The 25178-nt window shown below is 40.3% G+C and overlaps 1 protein-coding gene across 2 annotated transcripts in view; it reads right to left on the bottom strand.

Annotated features, from left to right (window-relative positions):
- Positions 1 to 4503: 4503 nt before the first annotated feature.
- The window catches only part of METTL25 (methyltransferase like 25), a gene marked incomplete at its 5' end in the record, with an annotated part of 53305 nt that continues 32630 nt past the window's right edge, over positions 4504 to 25178 (bottom strand). For both annotated transcript variants that reach the window (XM_083573357.1, XM_083573358.1), the window contains 7 exons: positions 4504 to 4789; positions 7498 to 7569; positions 8476 to 8550; positions 14593 to 14686; positions 16582 to 16655; positions 19704 to 19733; positions 21243 to 21337. In XM_083573357.1, the coding sequence (XP_083429483.1) occupies positions 4685 to 4789; positions 7498 to 7569; positions 8476 to 8550; positions 14593 to 14686; positions 16582 to 16655; positions 19704 to 19733; positions 21243 to 21337 (545 nt within the window). In that variant the 3' untranslated portion in view covers positions 4504 to 4684. The remainder of the gene's footprint in view (positions 4790 to 7497; positions 7570 to 8475; positions 8551 to 14592; positions 14687 to 16581; positions 16656 to 19703; positions 19734 to 21242; positions 21338 to 25178) is intronic.

Raw genomic sequence — 25178 nt, 5'->3', positions numbered from 1 at the left:
GAGGAAAGAAAAGGGACTGGCTTTAGCTCTTAGTGCTGCCAGAGATTTCTATTCTTGCCCAGTTACTTCTTAAGCAGGGACAATAGATGGCACATTCTTTTGTGGTGGCTGCATTAAGTCATGGCGGGACCTCATGAAAGGCAGGCCAATTTTTTAATTTATAAGAATCACAATAGCTTTAATCCAATGGGAATTCTTTTTCAATATGAAAGTTTTCAACCACACACATACACACCACTAATGCACAGTATAATAATCCTGAACACATTTCTTAGCAATTTTACAATAACAGTGTTATGCCAGCATTAGGAGAAATTGATTTTCCTTTTTCGGAATGGTAGAAAGCAATATTAAATAACTATAGTGCAATCCTATTTTTACTCATAAGTCAGTCCTACTGAGTTCAGCTGCAGGTAAGTGGGGTTATGATTGCAACGTTTGGGACTCTTTAACCCTGTCACACAACAACTACTGACTTCTAGTGAGTAATCATTTGCTTTCTGTGCAATCTTTCAAAACAATTCATATTAAATGTTTGTTTTACTAATTATACATGATTCCAATACGTATGCTGTTAATTTGGAGGTAATTAAATAAACTAAGTTTTATGCATGGGAACAGAAGGTTTCTCATCTACATTATACGCTGTAAAACTGTTATTAAAAATGCTGTGACTTAAAATAGCAATCTCTCATTTACTTCCCACTGACAGAACATCTGCAGGTTTAATGAGGCTACTCCTAAGGATGAAAACATCAACAAATAAATTTGTCTTCATGTAGCCAGTAGCACCAGTAACTAAATCCATGCTACCGACAGAGTCCGAGGACATTTTCAGTTAGCTGCAGAATGTGCAGAGCTCATGCCCTGAAAAACTTGAATTTGCAATATGTCACTTGCAAAAGGCCACAGGGTCACTTCATAGAGCCAAAAATTATCTCCAGTAAGGAACTATGTGGACACAACCACACAGAGGAATTAATTGCAGCATGATGCCGCCATGTCAGCAAATGCTGCTCTTTCATGTTTAATTCAACAGCAAGAGGCAAAGTTAGACTGGTTCATATGGAAGTGTATGCAAGCAGAGGTTTTTAGAGTATATGGACCAGCCTACAGCCATCAGCATGAAGCTCTTGTTAGAAAGGAAGCTCTTGTGTAATTACAATTTCAGTAGGGGTTGGCTGTAAAAGTTGCCGGTAGAGTAACGCAGGTGCATAATCACATTTTACAATATTATATTTCTCTCTCTCATAATATTTTATAGATGATTCCTACTCAAATTCTAAAATGCTTTTTTTTTATGGACTGTTGCCCAACCTGAAAAATGACAACTACCGTATTTTTCGCTCCACAAGACGCACCTAGTTTTTGAAGGAGAAAAACAAGAAAAAAAATATTCTGAATCTCAGAAGCCAGAACAGCAAGAGGGATTGCTACACAGTGAAAGCAGCAATCCCTCTTGCTGTTCTGGCTTCTGGGATAGCTGTGCAGCCTGCATTCACTCCATAAGACGCACACACATTTCCCTTTACTTTTTAGGAGGGGAAAAAGTGAGTCTTATAGAGCAAAAAATACGGTAATTTTGTACCAGCAGCAATGGATACCGCAGAATGGAAAGATTCCCAACATCACTCACTAGTGTAAGGATAATTCTATCATAATTCAAGATGGAAGATTACTACAAACCAGTCTGCAAATGTAATCCATTTAAAATCTCATCAAGTTTGGTGACATATTATAAAGGAAGCAATTTTTTTTAAAAGGTTATATAAAAGTGTAATAAAAACACAAGAGGAAGGAAAGAACTTATTCCACACTGATATAAGTTATTCCCCAGTTCTTTGTGAACATATAGTTATAATGAAAAAAGTTAAAAAGAAATACTGTCCTATCGTTTCAAAAACTTTTGACATTGAGTGCATCTATGAAGTACCATGTATCACGGTTATTAATGGACTTGAGATTGAATGAAAAATATAAGGTGTGCAAGGAAACAAAGGGGAGACATTGGAAACTGGGGGGGGGGTATAGGGGGAAATCCAGAAGGGGTAATTAATTAGTTTTAATTTGTGTTATCTTGATAATTTCAAATAATTTTTTTTAAAAAAAACAACTTTTGACATTGAATAATGTACTTTAAAATATAGATATGAATTTTCTCAATGAGAAGAATCTTAGGGCCCCTTTATGCATTATGAATCATATGTGATGGTGTCTCCTCCACTGATGTATCTATCCTCCAAATGGTAAAGGAGGTCATTTTTTGGCAATTCCTCCTTTTCCTCAGTCCCTTGCCCCCAAAAATCTGCTCTGGGAGGTTAAGGAACCTTCTGCAGCAGATGGGGTGTGCATAAGGAGAAGCAGCAATCACTGAGAATGCCTCCTCTACCTGTTTTGCTGATGGTTGCCTTGTGTTAGCGGAGGGTACACTACTGAATGCCACCCTATTTCATGTGTACTCCAAAATAGGCAGCTATATATTCATCACTGCATGAGCCAGAGGGTCATAGCTCCCTGCCTTGCCGTGTAATGGGAGAAGTGGATGTTGTTGGTCACATTTATATCACTTGTGTCAATGCAACATACGTAGGAAATACCATTTATTTCATGCAAAAACTAGAAAGTAGGATCGTCAAAAACAAATGAGTAACAACTATTCAGATGAGCCAAAACAGAAGAGCAGCTGGGAAATGCTTCTGTGAGATAATGGTGCAGCATATCACAGCAATGGGTGCTTCCTGAGCCTTCTACGGGTGAGTTCTTAGGGGAATTCACTCATCATCTTTCTTGTTTCCAATATCCACTGCTGTATTCACAGTCCTTTATGGTCCAGCAGCTATTGCACTATGCCTTTAGATGTAGGCAATAGAAGAGACAGCCACAAGTTCCTTCCTGCTTCTTCTCCCAAATATTTTCACAGCAGGCTAAGCTGAATGAGGTTAGTCACAGTCAGTTCTTCCGTGGTAAGACAGATGAGATGGGCAGAACCTTCCTCCCCGTAAGGGCAAAAGGACACTGAAGATGTTCAAGAGGACAGCTAAGATACAGGAAATCTGGGACTGGAGAGCTTTATGTTTTGATTAAAAAATTAAAAGCAGTCGCAGGGGGATCTAAAATAAATTGGGGGCAGTGGCACTGTGGGAGTAGGCATTTGTTTCTTACCGGCTTAAAAAACAAACGAACTAAAATCCCCCATATGAAGATGCAAATAATAAGAGGGGGTAGGAGGCGATTTAGATCTCATTTTTCATACATTTAGTCTTTATCAAATTTATTTATTTAATTGAATAACTGCCCTACAATACGCAGCAGAGATACAGGGCATTACATAGACCAAACTCAATGATGGGGGGGGGGGAGGAGTTCCAGGTATGCAAACACAGAAAAGACAAAGAAAATTACACTGTCGAGAAGGTTTTAAATGCTGCAGGGACCCCTCTATTATTATTGCTCTCACTCGTATAACCAATAAAACAGAACCAGTCCACCCAAAAAAAAGTTTCTGTGTTTCATTGTCAATGAGTGCAATCTGCCAAGCTTGGCTAACTCAACTGTCCAGGGTTGCTCCTTCTGGGTCCTTCCAGACTCTGGCCATTACTGATATGGCTGTCATTACCAGAAAGGCAATTAAAGGTTCAAAGTGCAAGTCAGCATTCTCATCTTGGAAGAGATTCAAAAGTGTCAGATCAGAGGATTTAACAATGCGCTCGCTCTCCAGTTATTTTATCTATTTTGGAGGAAACACGGTCCCAAAATTTGTTAACCTTGCTGCAGGTCCACCACATATGTCAGAAGATTCTTGTATCCTTGCACCTCCCTTCCCCAACAAAGGGTGGAATAGGGAAAGCTGATGTGTGTCAGAGAGATGTGATGTACCATTTCTGTTAATATTTCAACACCAGTTCTCTTGTGGAAGCAGAGATGGATTTAAAAGGGAATTTCCCCCACGTAGAGTTTCAACAGTCATTGTCAATACTGATGTTACAATCTAGTTTCCACGCCCCACCCCCATCCATCCACTGTGCTCATATCCTTATTAATATGCAACTTGTGAATTTTGTATACCAAACTCTTGCGATCGCCATCCAGGATGTTAAGAGAAATTCAAAGGATTAAGATCTCACAAGGCCTGTTCCTTAACATGCAGTTGCCAGATAAAGTTACCAACCTGATGCTAGGCTAGACAGGTGATCTTTGAGTCCCTGAACTAATTTTTCCACATGTGTTTGGCCAGTGGGGGAGCGTCAGGAATGAAGTCTTTAAGCCTGCAGAGTCCAAACTGTTCAAATTCTTTCACATTGTCTATCTTCAGAACAAAAAATCAGGATGGCAGTATAAAGGGATTAGCGGATAAATGTTCTAGAAAGTTTTAACATGGGATATATGATCATGGACCTCTCTCTTCTACCCCTTGCTTGGCTTATTTTTCATGGAAATTTTACAATCCTGTTGTACTATCCACGTAAGGCAAAGGGAAAATTTCACACTTCATGTTACAGGTACTTGATGGTATACAAAGGATAGTTTATTTTTGTTTTTCTTGTACATATTTCCTGATTTATAAAACATGAAAACTTTAAAAAGAAGCCATTAACAGAACAGTTGATAACAGCAGAGTAAGTGTAAAAAGAAACCTTTGTGTTTAAAGTACAATAGCAGTATCAGTTCCCAGCATTAGATCAATTTACTTGCATGTGAAAGTCTGTTTCTTCAGAGCCACAACTGCATAGCATCTGGGGGATTTTATGGGATCGAATAATTTTACCAGTCCAGACCAGGCAATGTTGTCCTGTAAAATAATACTTGATCAGAGTACATCAGAAAGGCATTTGACTTGAAAGCTCAGATATGGCAATATGTTTTTTCCCTAAAAAAATATAAATTACCTAACAAATTCTGTAACACACACAAAGTGTGTCTAACATTCATCCTCCAGTGCTGTTTGCTTGAAGTTTCACTGCTGCCAATTACAATTTCAAAAGCTATGGTTTTGAAAGGAGGCTGTTTTATTGTTCTTAGTTATTTTCTTGTGAATTTGCTATTAAACTACACTGAGCATATAGTTCATCAGATTCTATCCACTAGCCCAAGAGCCCAGAAGCTGTCTTAAGAAGCGGAGGCAGAACTCTTTCCCCATGCTCCGCCTCACACGAGCTCCTTCAAGCTGATATTATGAGCTGCCCTCTGTCAACATGTGCAGGAGACTGCACTGTGGCAACAGTGTAAGTTAATAGAACTTCTTATCTAAACAAGGTAGGCAGGTGACATGAGAAGTGCCTTCGTTAACGTGCCTTCATCACTTTGGGTTGCTTTTTCTTCTGACACAAAGTCAAAATACCTTATACCAACTTTTGCTATGTCAGCTGTATGGCAGGGCTGGCCAAAGGCAGATTGGGGAGGTATCACTAAAGGGCAGCACATTTGTCAATTATTTGTTTTATTTTTTATATGTATTATGCTCAGGAGGCATCATTTGGCTTTGCAGCCTCAGGCACCAAAATCTCTTGTGCTGCCACTGGCATAACTACAATAATAACTAACGCTAGCAGAACGGCACAGAAAAGCAATGCTAGATATGGTGGCAGCATGGGCATAAATCTCATTCAACAGTAAATTTAGCAAAGTTAAGTCAGTGATGAATGCTACTGAACTGCTTTCCCTTTTTTCTTGCGAATTCAGAATACTACTGTGCAGATCACTAGAGGTATATGAAGTAATAACCTCACTTCATGTGATGTTTCTGACTTCCAGCCCCACTTGCGCAGTGCTTTTGAAATCCATATTTTGGTTTTTGAAATCCAGGGGAAGAAGGAGTGCTGTTTTATGTGCACCTGCTGAAGGGGGGCTCGTGGAACTGAAGCTTTCATAATTTAAAACTAGCTGGCATTTGTAAAAAGAAAAAAAAAGTTACATAGTTATTTAAATATTTCAACAGTTCCTCTAAAAATATTCGGTAAGAACAAAAGCACACATTTATTATAAATCAATTGTTCGAGTGCTGCACTGCAGACAAAATAAAACTCCCTTAGGATAAATCTTTTCTATGATTCTGTGATTCTCTAAAGGACTTAAAATTGTGGAGGAAAAGCAGAGCAGCTCAATGGATGTGCTTGTAAAAGCAAAGAAGAAGAAAAGTTAGGTATCGATTCAATGATTCATTATTTGTGAAAGGTCAGATATTCTGCAGAAATTTCACTGCACGTTATCAGTGCCAGCCCCACTCACATGCATGCAGTTTGCTCCTTGGGTGAAAGGATGGAAAAAACATAAGACAACTCTCCTACTTAAATCACTATGTACAAATTTAAGCGCAGCTTGTTCACCACCAGCCTTTCTAAGAAGAAGTAATTTCTCATTCCCGAGATGATGAAAATCACCCCCTTTATTTCTAGTACTGACACAACGGTCCATTTCATACATTTGGCAATCTCTGGAATAGTACGCAAGTGAGATCATGTGAGTGTGGTGATTCCAGTGCTTGCATGAGAGCGGATGAATATGTGAAATGGTCTGCAAGTAGTAAGCTTAAAACATATCCTTTACCAAGATTACAGCTGATTAGAGCACGTTTTTGTCCAAGGGTACAGACTCTGGCTTTCTTAGATGATGATGATAATAATAATAATAATAATAATAATAATAATAATAATAATAATAATAATAATAATAATTTATTATTTGTACCCCGCCCATCTGGCTGGGCTTCCCCAGCCACTCTGGGCGGCTTCCAAAAAAATATTAAAATCCTCTAATACATCAAACATTAAAAGCTTCCCTAAATAGGGCTGCCTTCAGATGTCTTCTAAAAGTCTGATAGTTGTTGTTCTTTTTGACATCTGGTGGGAGGGCGTTCCACAGGGAGGGCGCCACTACCGAGAAGGCCCTCTGCCTGGTTCCCTGTAACTTGGCTTCTCGCAGTGAGGGAACCGCCAGAAGGCCCTCGGCGCTGGATCTCAGATAGCAAAATGTGAAGTGTTTATGGACAGAAAAATTCCCATGAACCAAACAACATTGCTACAGACAGTCATTGAAATTGCTGGTAGTCCATATCAATGATAACTTGATTCTGGATCAGTTAACATGTTACTTTAACAGCTAGGGATGAACCATGTTGCTGAACGTACCATGCATCACGAAGACATACCTGTTGGAAACAGCAACTGGTTGCATATTAAATAAAGGTGTTACCTTAATATTAAGATCATGCAGAAAACAGCAGGATATGCAAAGTCAAAATGGTTTGAGCACTTCAACTACTAACAGTCAAAATATCTGTTTAGGCAATGTTGTTTCTTTATTACTGGTAATTTACTATGCAATTAAAAGAACATAAAAACTTTACTGCAACCGATTTCCCAAAGTAAAAACATCTGCGGCACAACATTGGGAGTGATGGATTGGACACTTAAAACTTTTCCAAATCTGTGAAAATCATGCATGCTGCTGTTGTTAATACAAAAAAGTATTATTCTGCTGTGTCACATTGCTAAGAATTACCTGTTCTTTGAGGTAGCAGAGACGATCTAGAAGAATCAGCACCTCAATACAAGGTCCCAGAACAACTTTCAACTGAAAGAAACATTTAGCCACCAGTTTAGCCACAGAAGAGAAATATAATTCCATTACCGCAAACAAGTAATGTCCCTCCAATACAGTTTCCATGTTGTTTTGTTGTTTGGTGCTACATTTCATGAAATTATTATATATTTCATCTCATTATTTTACAGGGCTTAATTATGAACTTCAAAGGTACTGGGCCAGTAGTTTTTCACTCAGGCTGACAAGGAGGTACCTTTAGTAAGACAGAATTTGTCCATGACAGGGGGCTAGTCATTCAATAATTTGTTATACAAATTATGTTAGTTACATATATATAATTAGCTACAATCTTTTTTCTCATGATAGGTTACCAAAATGGCCCTTGGCATTGATCCTGTACTACCAGACTCTTCAACCCTTTCCCATCAAAACAGTTAAGGAAGGTGGGCACTGCCAAAGAAACAGTACAACTGCAACCTTGCCAAGTCTACCCTATTGGACATCTTCAGAAAATCAGTGCAATAAAGATCAAAGTCTGTGAAATGCAATAGGCATGGCATCTATTATTAAGTAGCTTTGAGGTATAACTCAGCATGCAAAGCACATTGCAAGTGGCAGAAATCTTGTTAAAAGGGAACCAACAATGAAATGTATTAAAAGGAACGAACAGAGACCAATATGGGTTCAAAAGGAGCCCAACTTTTTTTATTTTACATTTATTATACTTGAAAAAGAATCTCCATATGTTCTCATTATTCTACTGACACCTAATATAATTTTGGAAGAGAATATGCTCCCAGTTAAGGGTTGGTTTTTTCTTCCTGTAGAGAGTATATCACAATATAAACTGATCCACCCCATCGTAAAAGTTTAACACAACCCAACTGTGGCCTAACATAAACATACAAAACAACTTTTCCGAAACTGTGATTTTACCATATTAAAAGCTTCCAGCTCATTCATTCTGTGCTTGTATTTTTCAAAGTACTCCATTATGAGGCTGTCTGAAATCTGCAATAACAGGAAAATTGATGATGGCAATTAAAACCTACCTGAGGCAGATACTAAAATTATTTTCTCTAATTAAAAATACTTGAAACCCAACAGAAATTTCATTTTACAATCAATAATTTTCCAACTTACTATAATGACTTTGCAGGACTAATTTTTCACTCCCGAAATTGTTTATGTCTCTTACCTGTGTTATTGCTCTACAGCGAAATTATACTTTTTTAAAAAAAGGGGGGGGGGATAAAATCACTCTACGCATGCCACCCTAAGCACATTTATACTAGAAAGAAAGACCTGTTGAATTAAGTGGGACATAAATTCAGAGTTAACATGTTTGGTATTGCATTGTAAGGCTGGTGCTCTCTGCTGGAAGTGAAGACAATGTTCCTAGATCCTTTGCATACAATATGGGGTAGTCATTCTACATTTGGGGAAGCATTCTTAAAACAGGCATCAGAATATGAAATACTGAATCTCTTAAACACAAGGTTAGGCTCCTTGAAACGTAGGGCATTTTGGTAAAAGAGGCAACATTCTAGAATGTTTCAAAGTAGCTAAAATACTTTGAAACAGGAAAATCATCTGGCATGGGTGCATCATATGGATGCCCTTTGTGCTATGCAACCATAGGGGGTAAGCACATCATCCTTCTTTTCTACTGGGTCTCTGTATTTTAAATATTATCAGAGCAGTGTGTGGTGCAACCACACAAACAGCAACTATACAGGGGAGGTAGTCCATGACTTGGTCCTCAGATTCCACAGCCGGTGGCCTGCATTCACATTCTGGTTCCAACCATGTCCATAATTGCATGTATGGTTTCAGCCCAAATATGCTACAAGCCACCAACAAAAACTTGGAAAACAAACAGCTTAGGTAAGTCAGAGAATATAGCTTCTGTATGTAAGAGAGTGAATGGAGGAGAAGGGCAAGGATAAATACCACTGAGAGCAGCTTCTAGAAATTTTAGCAACATTACGGGTAAAAGGGAATGCATAGGTTGTAGCCCATTGTTAAACTTCTCAGGCATCTTGCAAACAAATCAAATAAACTGACTCAAAACTTGCTTTTATTGAATTATGTTATTCCACAAGAGGAAGATTAAAAGCTTGGAACAAGGTTGAGAACTCTGAGTTCAAGCCAAGAGTGCACTTCTATGAATGTAAGTAGCGCTTTGTGAAAGGGGCTTGGATCTGGCAGAAGTTTCTGCAGGCAGAAGTGTGTGTAGGTCATTTTTTCCCAATTCCCCCTTCCCCCTGCCGATCTTATTTCACTTCTCACACACTTTGGAAGGTCCAAAGTGTCTCTAGAGCATATTTTCAGGGGGTGTGGGAGAAGATAAGCTGCCCATGAAGGCCTTGGAGAAAGGGGGTGAAGGTGCATGAAGTTACTGTATTTGCGGCCCAATTTAAAATCTCGTTTTAAGTGCAGAAATGTATTTCATCATAAGGGAAGTGAAAGTAAAAAGTGGGCAGGGATTGAACCCAGAAGACTGATGTATACTAAGATGTAGCAGCTAAAGTATGCTTGGCTGTTATGAATAGGCTAGAGATTTATGCCTTCCTTTTTCTGCCTCCCCTCCTAGTTTGCAAAAACTATTTTGTCCCCAAACCAAAACTGTAATCTGGGCTTTCAATGCTGATGTTGAAACAAACCATGGTTTTCACAATCCATGCTGCCTAATTGAGACATCTGTTTAAACCAGGGATGGAGAAAAGAAGTGCAGCAATTCAAATGCTATTATTGATGGCCAAACCACAATTTGCTTATGTCTGAACTGACTCATAGGAAATCCAAGAAAGCTTCTCATACCTTACATGTGAAGGAGATATGAAGAGATCTAAATGAGTCAAAAGAAGACTATTCTATACCGATCCCTAAATTACAGCATCTTTAGAATGAAAACAGGAGGTACAAACTAAAAATTACCTTGTATCCTGCCACGCAATTGCTCACATAAAAGGAGAGGTCAGCTCACTATGACAGCAGTGGAATGCCTCAAATGAAATGTCATATATTCAATTCTTGATGCTTATCTGCCACAGACTGGTTCCTTCTTCTCCAACACCTTGTTGGTGCTGGAGATTTTCGATTTGCATATTTTAAAGTGAAGTCTGTAGTTTGCCAGCTGATTCTTGTAAATACTACAGCTGTTAAAACTCCTTATCAGATTAAACTGGAATTTGGCACCAGCAGTACACAGATTACATGTTGGTTTATATTTAAACGACAGCCATCCTTGAAATACTGCATTAATATATGTGCTTTATACAGTTTTAACAGCAGCCTTTCATAATCCCGTTTTGACAGCAGGACTATATCTTCCTTTCCACAATTGACTGGTAAATGTTCTTGCTGAAATGCTTGTTACAATTTAAGATCCGGATGACCTATGTGCATTATAACTCAAGTTAATAAGGAATGGCAAACCAAACCCCTCAACAGCTTCGAAACTAAACACACCCACACACTAAGGTGGTACGTTTACTTGAGAATAGGTTCCACTGAACTTGGTGAGACTCCTGAATAAATAATGCAGAGGATTGAAATTGCATGTACCAAAGAGATATCTCACCAAAACAAATGGCACCTATCAAATCTACAAAGCTTCTTTCTGGTTCATCAGTTCTGGATACATGAACAAATTCCTTGACACTGAAGTAAAACCTCTGCTTTGGAAGAACAACTAGATCAACACAATGTGCCTAATGAAGGCACCTGCTACTTCTCCAAGCAAGGAGATAATGGGAGAAGGGCAATTCCCCCACATTCCTTGCCTTGCTTGCATGCTCAGGCTTGTAGTTTAATGTCCCAAGAGCTTCTGTGGCTCACTTGACAGCTCCTTTGCTGTCATGAAGAATGAGGTTCTCAAGGAAAGAGGGTGTCACTCCAAGAAAAAGAAAGTGATGCCTTAAGGCTGACTCATTCCTTGGGGGACTAACTGATATCCTCTCACATTGAGGACACACCTCCAGGGATGGGGGTGTGTGTCTTAGTAGTGCATGATTCACTCCTTAGAAGCGCAAAGAGATGTTTGACAGGTGTCTGGGCTGCATGCTAACTAGCCTGCCTAGTGTGAAGGTTGCCAATGCTTTGACTGGACAGGCTGGTAGGATGAGTAAGCCACAGTGGTGAAATTCCTGGAACCAAAACGTAGTTTTCTGCATAGGAAGCTGAAAACCAGGACCCCCAAGCCACCTTTTGGTGAGATGCTTCCTGTTTCACAAGCGGGCCAGCTAGGTAGGCTGAGTTGAGAGGTCTCATGCGTGGTTTATACAGAGGTGCGCAGATAAGGGATGTGGATTTCTTAGTCCCTGGGGAGTGTTTTGTGACAAGTGAGCTCTTCAAATAGTGATAAGCTCTCCTCAAACCAGAGCAGAACCACACTGATGGTAAAGGGACCCCTGACAATTAAGTCCATTTGCGAATGACTCAGGGGTTGCGGAGCTCATCTCACTTTACAGGCCGAGGGAGCCAGCGTTTGTCCGCTTCCGCAGACAGTTTTTCCTGGTCATGTGGCCAGCATGACTAAGCCACTTCTGGCGAAACCAGAGCAGCACACAGAAACACCGTTTACCTTCCAGCCGGAGCGGTACCTATTTATCTACTTGCACTTTGCTGTGCTTTTGAACTGCTAGGTTGGCACTGATGGTACTTAACATCAAAAAGGTTGCAGAGTAGCTTTTAAAATTAACCCTTGGGGTGCAGCTGTTCGAATTTGGAAAGCATCCAGTTCATCTGGACAAATTATCTCGAGCGAATGAGGGTGAAAATATTTCTGATCACCCAAAAAGGGACGAGGTAGAACTGGGAAATGAGCGTACAGTACAACATGGCTTCTATAATGGGAGAGAGCCCATGGAGAGAACCATAATGTTGGGCCTTTGGGAAGTCACAACCCAGGAGTAGAAGGTCCCAGGGGTAGAAGGTTCATGTAGTAGGTCCCAGTTTCAATCCCCTGGCACCTCCAGGTGGGATTATACTCAGAGTGGATGTGTTTGTATGCTAAAACTAGAGTCTCTGAACCAAGATAACTGAGCCGAAGTGTTTGACCTTAAAGGAGAGCATAGAACAAAGACTAACCTTGCCAGAGGCTCCAATGTGGTCTGTGAGGCCACTTTCTCCAAACCATGCCCATCAGCCATAGTCACTGGCGATAATCAGCTGGTGGGTGGGAGGACAAGGTATAATTCTGCCTTGGCTGTGCTGCCCTATTCCCAGCAGGGAACAAGATTGCACAGCCAAGGCAGCAGGATTTAATCCCTGCACATCAGCTGAGTGGGTATTAAAGCCATGTGCAAAAGTGTTACTTGAAGCAGCTCACGTGTGAGAGCTACTTCAAAGAGGCTTTAGGAAAGGGTTTAAGACAGTGCCGGCACTCCTGTTTGAGCTAAAGGAGAAGAGAGAAACAGGATAAGGAGGAACTTGGACTGTTGAATGATAAGGTGTGTTAAAGGGGGCGGGGATAAGAGGCTACACAGAAACTGAATTAATTCTTTGCACCTGTCTTTTCTACAGAAAATGTAAGATAGGTATCCGTGTCTGAACTTCTCAAAAAGAGAGGCTGAAGAACAGAAGAAAATAGTGGTGACAAGATATGACATTCCAGTCCTTATTGAGAAATGTAAAAGTAGCAAATCACTAGGTACTAATCTTATCCACTTTTTTTCCAAAGGTTACTTTCTGTTAATTTGCTATCTAACCATGTTCACATATCCTGGGAAATGCTGTACAGTTTGTAATATGTGACCCAGGATCCATTTGAGCCTTGCTTATGGCGTTTTTCTAATAACCTCATAGTTGTGTGTATTAAGTTTCTTTTTTAACTAATTCTCAATTTTTAAAGTAACTTCCTCTATTGAAATTAAATGGGCTTCAATCCAAATTGCTTCGTCTGAAGAGATCTTTAGATCACAGGCACTTGATTTCTGCCTGAAGTAAAACCAATGTCAACGCATTAGAACAATGGCTCTTGCAGGTTTTCTTCAGAAATATAAGCTTGTTAAAAAGAAAACACCAGAAATAACAAACGCCCATTATATCCAATAAATGTAGCAATAAGTTCCAGATGATGTCAAAAAAGGGCAAGAAACTGAAAATGCAATTCAGTAAACAGAATAATATGTGAGTCTCCCCACATATGCGTGGAGAAAAAAACTTATCAGAAATAAAATGTTCTGGAGAACATCAAATTTTACTGACAAAACCAATATTGCTAATTTAGTGATATATATTTTTAATAAAAAACCCCTACTCAAAACATATCTATTGAACATGTGCTGTGCAATCCAACACATGTTCATTCCGACACTACCCCCATTTATTTCAATGGGACTTATTCACTAGAAAGTGTGCACAAGACTGCGGTCTCCATGTCCCTGGGAATAGAGACATAAATGGAATTTCTACCATATGCATGAATTCATATATATATTATTTATTACACATACAGAAAAAATCCCTTAGTATATTACGCAAGGCCCTATTTCAGAAAAAAAATTCAAATAATTCTCTTTAGCACTATTTAATATTTACAGTGAGGATGTTGTGTCCGAAGAGGGAGAAGGAATCCTTCCCTGTTTAGGGAAGTTTTTAAATGTTTGAAGTTTTATCCTGTTTTAAATGTTCTGTTGAAAGCTGCCCAGAGTGGCTGGGGAAACGGAGCCAGATGGTGGATGGGGTAGATAATAATAATAATAATAATAATAATAATAATAATAATAATAATAATAAATGCTCTCGGCATCTGCAATTCCTGCTATTCCACCATCAATGATTTGTAACCTTTTGCTTTTTATTAATTACAGTAAATTAAATTGGAAGAGTGGAATAAAATCTTCCAAATCTTCCACTTGCAACAAGTTGGAACTGATAAGTATGTGTAACTTAAGACAAATCTACAGTAGATATGCATTTCAGCAACTGTCAAGACAACGTAAGGTTTCAGATTTCAGCAGCAGAACTTCCACTAGCAAACAACCCACTGAAATAAACTGTCATCTATGAAGGTGAATTGCATGTATTGAGTAATCAGCTACTTACCTCTGACTCATCGAGTTCAAGCTTTTTAAAAGCTTTTCGAGCATAATCCAAGAAGGAAGATGATTTAGAATATACTTTCCCAATATTACGATCACTGAAATGATAAATAGGACATATTTTTGTTCTTGTTGCATTAGAAGGCTATATATTGTCATTCCACAGAGAGCATTAACATAAAGCATGATTGACCTAACAAAGTAATGAAATACATAAAATACTGTTTTATATTTATTCAAGTTTCCTTTTCAACTTCATTGGGAATACAGATCATAGATCACAGAAGACTGGGGATGCCAGTAGATCATAGATAATAGATTTGTAGAGCTGGAAGGGACCACAAGGGTCATCCACTCCAACCCCCTGCCATGCAGGGATATTTTGCCCAATACAGGGCTTGAACCCACAAGCCTGAGATTCAGTGTCTTGTGTTCTACTAACTGAGCTACGATTCCAAATGCATTTGTATTAACTAAAATACTTATTCTTGCATGTTAAAGAAAGAAGATATTATACAGCCCTATACAGGAGTGCCTGGCGTGCTCTGGTCCATGGGGTCACGAAGAGTCGGACACGACTATGCGACTAAACAAATACAGTGGTACCTTGGAAGTTGAATGGAATCCGTTCCAGAAGTCTGTTTGACTTCCAAAACCAAGGTGTGGCTTCCGATTGGCTACAGGAAGCCCCTGCAGTCAATCGAAAGCTGCAGAAACTGCATTGGACGTTAAGGTTCCAAAGAGCGTTCACAAACCGGAACACTCACTTCTGAGTTTGGGGCATTCGGGAGCCAAAACGTTTGACCTGCAAGGCATTTGGGATCCAAGGTACAACTGTATTATACAGCCCATAGTTGTATCATGTAGACCAGTGTTCCTTCAACCTTGGGTTCACCAGATGTTCTTGGACTACAAGGCCCATCATCCCCATCCAGCTTAGTCAGTGGTCAGAGATATAAATTGTAGTCCAACAAGATCTGATGACCCAAGGTTGAAGAACACTGAGGTAGACAATATATAAGGTGCACAGGTAGGGGGTGGATAGCTTGAAACAGAGTATCTCCAGCAAGAAATGTTTGAATCAACAGGCAGAAGTGAAGACCTATGTTTGATGCCTATGTTAACCAGGAAAAGTCTTGGGGAAGTCACATTCTCTCAACGCTTTGTAATGATAATGACTTGCCTTAAAACTGAGAAGCTGAACAGTAAATATTAAGCATTTACTACAGTTGAAACGCTATATGAATGATTAATAATGGCTCAAGGAAGGCATGATTATTCACTCTTTTGTTTGATTTCAGCTGCTTTTCAAGCACGGTTACATAAACCATTTTCAAGAATAATTTGGCTACATTTGCCAAGCTTTGTTAAAAATCAAGACACCACATAATTCACCAGTTCCTTCTGAACGATCAACTTAATTAAAACATAAAGAATTTACAGGTTCAACTTGCTCGCGGTAGAACTTTGCGGAGTCCTATTCAGCGTGGGTGGCACTGTGGGTTAAAACACAGAGCCTAGGGCTTGCCGATCAGAAGGTCGGCGGTTCGAATCCCCACGACGGGGTGAGCTCCCGTTGTTCGGTCCCAGCTCCTGCGAACCTAGCAGTTCGAAAGCACGCAGTGCAAGTAGATAAATAGGTACCGCTCCGGCAGGAAGGTAAATGGCGTTTCCGTGTGCTGCTCTGGTTCGCCAGAAGCGGCTTAGTCATGCTGGCCACATGACCCGGAAGTTGTACATCAGCTCCCTTGGCCAGTAAAGCGAGATGAGCGCCGCAACCCCCAAGTCATCCACGACTGGACCTAATGTTCAGGGGTCCCTTTACCTTTATTCAGATTTACAGACCCACAGTCAAAGAGATACTGTCAGCTACCTATGAAAGAGTTGCTGCTCTTTCAATACATGCATTCTTCTCAGGTTTCGCCACCACCGCGAGTAAAAAAAGGAGGCAAAAGTTGTTCTTCCTTAACGATATGAAATTATAGCATACTACCTTCTTTTGACTCCATAAAATTCTTCTACAATAACCTGGAGGACAGCTCGATAAAACAAGGATTCTGTAGGCAGCTGCAAGGAATCAAAGAACAGCAGGGTATTAAGTTGGAACCAGACACCGCAACTAGAACAACGAAAACAGTGGGCTGTCTTCAACTAATTACTGGTTTCTGTTCATTCCACCTAGTGTTACTAGTATATCTCTTGTTCCCAAGTTAAAGTGTTGTTCTTTAGAAATGTAACGATGTAACCATAATTGTTGGAAAAAATAAACACAGGAAACAGCAAGCACTGAATGGAGCTGAGGAGCAGCCTAGAGGAAAACAGTAAGTCTCATAGGCCAAATTATGCTTTTTGTTATGTTGGTTTTACTGCAGAAATCTACCCATTTAGGATTAATCTGGATCTCTAAAGTCAGAGGGAAAACATTTCGCAAGTTTTCAATGTGCTTTCTACCCCCTAACAACTTCATCTTCTTTCCCCGATACACACAGAAACTCCTGTGCTTCTACAAACAGTGCAATGTGTTGAAGAGCTTCATACCTTTAAGAATGAACTATGTGTTTACATAAGAAGAGGCAATACTTGCACCTCTTTAAAATGCACGGCCAAATTTATCCCCTGTGTAAACTCCACTGGGCTAACGGCTTTGCAGCAGGGACACACTGGTCTGTAAATCTGGTGTGCGGAACAGTCATGCGGCTTGTGTACATATACCAAAAGGGATGATAAATGGCGCTGTAATGATTTAAAGTATCCACAAAAGGAATTTAGATGGAGATTTGAAAACAAAGAATATTGAGTGCCTTGCCAGAACCAAGAATTTGTAATAAATCAAAGCAAATCCTTCCAATACTTTCCCATGTTTATATCTCCAGTTGTATATAACTACTATTGAAGAGAAAATTCACTGATGGTTCACTGGCCCACGTTACAAAGCCATTTCAATCTGACCACTGTGTTTCTAGTTAAATGTCAGAAAATTAATTGCATGATGTACAATCTGGCTTTATGTTACTCTAATATTTGCCCATAAACTAAGATTTCAGTAATATATAATTCTTACGGAAGAATCTGGACTTGCAGCAATACATTGTAAGAAAATAAAGGCAGCTACCCAACTGTAAAAACTGAAAGTGGAAAGGCATGCTAGTCTCTTACAAAAAAATTATGAACGCTGACTACATTACTAGAAAAGATACTGGTGCAAGATTCTGGAAGAAATGAACACTGTGAGATGCCCAGCTAAATAGAATTTCTTCACTAAGCAGGTCTCCATTGTTCCGTAAATGCAATGAGCCAGCTTAAATTGCCAAATTTCCCCCCACAAATGTACACAAGCACGTGTTTTCTGGGCACAGTTCAAAGTGCTGGTTATGAGCTTCAAAGCCTTATATGACTTGGGACCAGGTTATCTGAAAGGCATCATCTCCCATACAAGCCCACCCAGGTTTTAAGATCCTTGAGAAAGGCCTTTCTTTCTAGCCTGCCAGCATCGAAAGCACATTTGGCTGCTCCCCGGTTCTGGAACTCTTTATCAAGAGTGGCCTGGCGAGCTCAGTCTCTGATGACCTTCTGCCGGCAGCAAAGACATTTTTATTTAGACAGACATTTGGCCCATAAATTGATATGTAAATATGCTGTAGTGGGTTTTCACTGGTTGCTTTTATTGATGTTTAACTTACTCTCTCTATATGTACTTGTATGCTATTGCTGTTTTATTGCATTTGTATTATTGTGTACCACCTTGAGAGAAGGCAAGATACGTATGTAATAAATGATAACAATAAAGAATACATAGCCACATGGCAAAAGGTTGCAGAGGTGGTAATGATGATGGATAGGGGACTTTTCCAAGCAGCTGTAATCAGAGTTAGCAGCCAGGAGTTCAAGCTGTATTGTGTTTACTACTTCCAAACGGTCAAATATATAAGCAAATAGAGAGCCAGTGTGGTGTAGTGGTTAAGAGCGGTAGTCTCGTAATCTGGGGAACCGGGTTCATGTCTCCACATGCAGCTGCTGGGTGACCTTGGGCTAGTCACACTTCTCTGAAGTCTCTCAGCCCCACTCACCTCACAGAGTGTTTGTTGTGGGGGAGGAAGGGAAAGGAGAATGTTAGCCGCTTTGAGACTCCTGAAGGGGAGTGAAAGGCGGGATATCAAATCCAAACTCCTCCTCCTCCTCCTCTTCTTCTTCTTCTTCTTCTTCAAACAGAAGAATCTGGCAGTGTAAACCAACCTCAACTGACACCTATTCCATAATAAGTCGCATCGCAATAATGAAATGTGAGTCACAAAATGCGTTCCACGGAGAGTGCACTTTCAGCCATCTGTAAATCTTAAAAGTGTTTTTGGCCTGTCCTGTCTTACCATGCGTTCTTTAAGAAAGCATGCTGTGTTTTTAAGTAGATGAAGATTAAGTCACAGTTCCACAAAACATAAGGCTTTACTTGGGAAGAGCTCCACAGCCGGCAACAATGAGCAAGCAAGGACAAGACTGACGCAGAGGGAAGAAGCTCATAAAGGGTATCATCAGATGCAACTCAAATCCAAATGAACTTTTGGAAAGAGAGGACTGAATGCAGAACGGGTTGCAATTAGGTCAAAAGCTTTTGTTGGATAAGAAAGAACTCTTGCTCGTCAAAGGATCAATTTAACTTCATATTTTCCATGGATACACCTTTGGACTTGGAAAAAGAGATTTTATTTTAAATTTGCATGAGGCAGAAAAGAAACCAGTTTACAGTGAGACTGTAATCCTCAACCCGGTTATTCAGTAGTCTCCGGACTTCAAATGAGGCTACTACAATGAAAGAGGCTGATAGAGGAATGAAATGCAAGACATTCAGAGTACTTTTAATGTATGCTCTTGCTATTTAAATCACTCTTAATTAACTGGAGAAAATTATGTTTTATCATTGCTCCATGAAGACCAGGCAATAAAAGCACAATTTCATGGTGCTGATGCAGAATATCAATCTGCCTCCAATTCAAGCTTTGCTGTTTGCTAACTCTCCAATTCCAGCAAACGAGAAGTTCAGCACAAGGTCATGTATTCAAAGTATTCAAAGTAAGAAAACAGCTTTGTCATTGGAAGGGTTAAATACACAACATTACTCACCACTTGGCCAACAGCAACTCGTTCCAGAGCCTTCAAAGAGAAAAATAGAAAAATACTGATGTGTTTATTCTTCAATCTGAACATATCATAAACATACTTTCATTAAAGGGGTGGGGGAATAACAGAATATATGACAGAAATGTGTGTGCTTGCATCTATCACGTTATTTAAGAATGTAATCACAGGATTCACAATTACAATGAAACGTATAAATATATTTCTGCAAATATCTGAGATGATACTTGGCTGTACATTTTTAATTAAAAAGCTGAATTCGATGGACACTTCATTTTAGTCTACAATGCACCTAAAATGGTAATGGATTATCAGGTATGCCTGAAAACTATGAAATGGAAATGGAGAAGACTTTAAAGAACTGTTGGGATACAAATTCAATTCTACAAAAAAATTAGAAATATCCCTTCTATTAACACGTACACTGAATAAAAACTTTAAATGCAAAGGGCTGGTTCACACGTAATGATAAACCATGGTTTAGTGCTACATTCGCAAGCAGGAACAAGCCTAAGCAAAACAGCCATGCTGCTTACACGTGGTTGTCATATTATTTTTCCATTGCGCACAGGAAAAACAGAAGTAAACATAGCTTCCCTGATTAGGCACCCAGTAAATAAGATAAGTAGCAAGGTGGGGGAGGAGAATGTGGGGCAAAGTGATAGGAGGAGAAAAGGGATGCAGACCATCCTCAGCCTGTTGGAGAAAAACGGGCTAAGATGCAGGGGAAGCTAAATCTGTCTGAATATGTTTAAAGGGATTATGCAAACTGAGACAGAGGCTTAGCAAGTCGAAAGGGACAAAGACTGAGGTTCATAAGAAGATCACACAAGGATCAAATGCACATTTGGTTCAAAGTAAAGATATGTTGCTTGGGATTGAACTAGCACTGCAGCCAGAAGCAGGGGGCAGTTCTAATATTCAGACCTGCTTAGCACATGGCAGACTCTGCTAACCCAGTTTAATTCGTAGCTAGCACCTGTGAGAATATCAAAAGCACGTAAATTAAAATTTTAGTAGGTTAAGAAAGGAGGAGATGGTGGGGAGACTGAAGACACAACACAGTGGTCATCCAAGATAAATGTCCCTAGAAATCCGAATGCATGTTATGCCATCTCACCATTTCATGAGACGGTGCATTTGAACTGAAGAAACATTGCACGTAAAGCTATCTTGTTAAAAAGGGATTGAGTCTACTCTGACTTTGTGGCCAGGCAGACTTTTTCTATGCTTAGTTGTGATATCCAACAAAGACTAGTGAAATCAGCGATGGGGCTGCCATGGATTTCTGCCCTTTAGACAATTGTCAGGACCTTCTGCTCTGTGCCACATCTCATCTGAGCTCAAAGCAACCAAGCTGTGCCCAAATTTTCATATGGGCCCATTAACTGACCATGAATATACCACTAATGGTATTATTCTGCACTGCCTGATATTTAAGAGACAAATCCAGGTCTGCAAGCAAAGCACAACAAATTCCATCACATGTAGATACATTTTGGGGGGTGGGGAAAGAAACTGTACCAAACAGGCTGCCATTCTGGCATTGCGACCACAGAACCAGCCTTCTTCCTTTAAATACCGGCTCATGGGAAAACCCAGTGTTCCGTGAAGGACATCTGCAAAAGAAAGAGAAACAATACAGAAACAGTGTAAATAGGCTGTTGAGAATACTCTAGAGCATTGAAAGAGATTTTTAAATGCTACTTAGTTTAACAACGCAAAACAGCAGTTTGAGAGAGATATCTTACCTGGTGAATACCATTTGCCTAAGGGCCTACATCTAAAAATCCTTGTATTTTCTGAAGGTAAGCTATTATTTCCATTCCAAATTAAATCCCACATGTAATAGGATCCTCTACAAAACAACAACCCTGGTACATCATTTACATTGTGCAGCACAGACAATTTATAATAAGATTTCAGCAAACTAACCTAGAATGACGGTTGTTGTTTTAATATATTAGGTGCATTGCCAAGAATCTCATTTCAGCTGGTATTCTCCACATCGTCTCCGAACTATGTGATTTGCTTTGCGCTGCTGGTGATTAAGCAATGAGCACATACTCACTGCACATGCACAGAAAAAGGAAGCCTTGGTGGAGACTAGCCGTCCTCATTGAGAAACTATTACTTATGTGCATGAGATCAAGGAGTTTGAGAACCCCAGATGTGTGCTAACACGTGATTATCTATCTGATCATTTGCCAGCAACTAACACAGGCATGAGTTTCTGTTTGGTCTTCTTCAGCCCTGGTGAAAACAAAAGCCTTCATCTCCAACTGGCACTGTTCCACTTTTAACTTGATAATTAGCCATTTACATAAGGTTAAACACCATCACCTCTGGTTCTCACATGAGACATTTATCTGTACAACTGCATGGTGCGAGAGTCTTGTGGGCCCACAAAATGGAAATTTTTTTGGGCAGCTGAGCAAGACTGGGTAAGAAACAGGAGTGTTCATGATAAACAGATGCGAGAGAGGGACTGCTGGAGACAAATCAATAAGTTGGCCACAGAAGGGAGGAAAACGAGGCAAGCGTCTAAGCGCTGGCTCAATATATATTGATGCGTACACATTCAAGAAAATAAAAGATTTTTAATGGAACATTTAGAAGAAAATTCAAAAAAAAATATGCTCAGGTGCACTTAACTACTTACTAACAATGCCATTAGAGCACAGCTCCTTTGCTATTATTGTTTAGGGTGGGGATGTCTAATCTGCCGCTCAGGGGATGCATCTGGCCCACCAAGCTCTATTTCCCAGTTGAAAGCAAGCAAACAGATCTTGGCTCTAAACCCCACAGCACTGAGATCACAGATAAAGCCCTCTGCCTGCTCTTTCATAAAGACAATAATAATAATAATAATAATAATTTATTATTTATACCCTGCCCATCTGGCTGGGCCTCCCCAGCCACTCTGGGTGGCTTCCATAAAAACCAAAAATACAGTAAAATATCACACGTTAAAAACTTCCCTGAACAGGGCTGCCTTAAGATGTCTTCTGAATGTCAGGTAGTTGTTTATCGCTTTGACATCTGCTAGAAGGGCGTTCCACAGGGCGGGCGCCACTACCGAGAAGGCCCTCTGCCTGGTTCCCTGTAGCTTTGCTTCTCGCAATGAGGGAACCGCCAGAAGGCCCTTGGCGCTGGACCTCAGCGTCCGGGCAGAATGATGGGGGTGGAGACGCTCCTTCAGGTATACTGGACCGAGGCCGTTTAGGGCTTTAAAGGTCAGCACCAACACTTTGAATACCTCACCCTGGCTCAGGAGTGGGAAATGCTGACTGTGCGTATGTGAAACCACATGCATGTGTGTGTACGTGAGAAAGAGAGCGAGAGAGCACTGTGTGCCAGAATGTCTGGCATATGTGTAGTATAAGTGCAACTGTCCATGTATAGTAAGCATATGGTGATGTGTGGTTTGTGTGCGCATGCACATACACTTATACACTAACCATGCCCAGTGTAGGAAGCCGCCCTTGGAGGGGCGGCTGACCACAAAAGGCTAGCCACTCGGAACTTCCGGGTTAGCGCCATCGGCGAATGGCGGAGTTCCTCCGATCGGAGGAACGGGCTCCGTGGAATTTGGGTCTTCCCGCCAAGGCAAAGGCGGGGACCCGCTAGAAATCCCAGGTGGAGGAGCCTGGGAACGTGGGGTTCGGCAGAGCACCGAAAGCGCCTCCCCTACTCGCGGGGAAACCCATTTTGGGGTTCTGGAGCGAAGTGGGGTGAGCAGCGCAGTGCTGCGAACTGACTGCTACTTTCACGGAGGGAAGCCACACAGCCATCGCCGGAGAGCGCTGACTTTTTCCTGTTGACAATTGGATTTTAAACAAGTACCCGTGAGTAAAAACGGAAAATTGGACTAAGAAATTCTTGAATTAGGCACCAAAGCGGGAAGGTCTAAACAGGAAGTCCACCTTCCGCTTTTTGTAAATAGGCTGAAGCAAAAACCTTGCAATCTAATAGCCGGGAAAGTTGTTTTAAAGATTGGAATTTCCTGCATTTACAACTAATAAAACCCCCTTGGAAGCAGGAGAAAAGGGGGGGGGGATTTGACTGTTTAAGCCTGCAGGAGAGAGAGTAAAGGAAAATAAGTTTCCATCGCCCCAAACCTGGGAACGGGGTGTCAGGACAGAAATTTATGGAGACGTCCATTGATTGAAAGTGGAGCATTTTGACAGATAGTCAGGAAAGAGAAACAAATTAACTTCAACGCTGCTTTCTGCATTTTAAAGAAACAAAGTATTCGAAAATCGAAAGTAACTTTCCTTTGCTGGATACGTTTCAAAGATGGATACAAATAGAAATTGTGTCCCCTAGAGGGAGCTTGCCAGTTTGTTGCTGCAGTTTATTTGGAGACCTTGCAGCTGCGAGATTGAGATCGTGGGACCAGTCGTTTGACCTTGAATAGAAATGTGCTGGGAGGAAGTTTCAGTGTCTGCCCTTGGCAAGACAAATGCTATGCTGGAGCAGTTGCATGAGAGGATAAATCTGATGAATGAGAAGTTGGACTTGATGACTGCCGTAGCCAGTGAATATGAATTAACGGGAAACAAAGATAAAGAAATTATACAGGGACCAATTCAGGAAACTGGTTCGACTGGGCAAATCCAAGGGCAGTTGAAGATGGAGGAGGCTGTGACTGTATCTCAAGCAACACGAATGGAGAGAGCTGAAGCCCTGCAGGAGCAAAAGCTGCTGTATTGGAAGATTGAACTTGGAGTGGGCTTGGAAGTGCCTGGAGTTAAGAAGGCTCCTAACTCTGGTGGGACTACGAAACATGTTGACAATTATTTTTTGGAAGACTACCTTTTGGATTATAACGACGATGATGGGGAGTAGGACTGTGGGGAATGGGCTAGTTTGATGAAGGAAAATGGAGATTATTACCGGTTGGAACTCCCCAGAGACCTACTCCTCAAGGAGAAAGGGAAGAAATTAAGAAAGAAATCAACAAAGGGCAAGGAAGAGTGTAAGTACAAACAAGAAGAAGAAAATCTGCAGAAGGGGCATAGAAGAGACTTAAGGGCCTCCGACATAAGGTCACTAGGTTGATGGACTGGATATGGACAGCAAGGACTGACATAACCCGAGACCAGGAAGAAGGGACGCTGGACAAAAACTAGGGGGGGGGGGGAGTTTATAAAAAGGGAATTTCTTTTTATTTTTGGAATTAGTGTAATACTAATGAAATATTTGGGAAAATGTTGGAAAGGAATTTGGCATTAGTAAAAAGGATTTAAGGAGTTATGTATAAATATGGTTTAAATTTTGAATTTTAAAGTTTTTAAGGTAAGATAAAGTTAAACAAATTAAGGTAAACTGAATAACAGAACATGGTAAATGATGGAAAGGATTTGTTGAGTTAATTAAATAAGACAGACTGTTAAGACAAAATATTTAAATAAGAATTGAGAAATATGGGAAGAATTTGCTGAAATAATGAATTAA

This window comes from Podarcis filfolensis, assembly GCF_964270895.1.
Source record: "Podarcis filfolensis genome assembly, chromosome: 10".
NCBI lineage: Eukaryota > Metazoa > Chordata > Lepidosauria > Squamata > Lacertidae > Podarcis > Podarcis filfolensis.
This window is presented reverse-complemented; position numbering and strand designations above follow the sequence as displayed.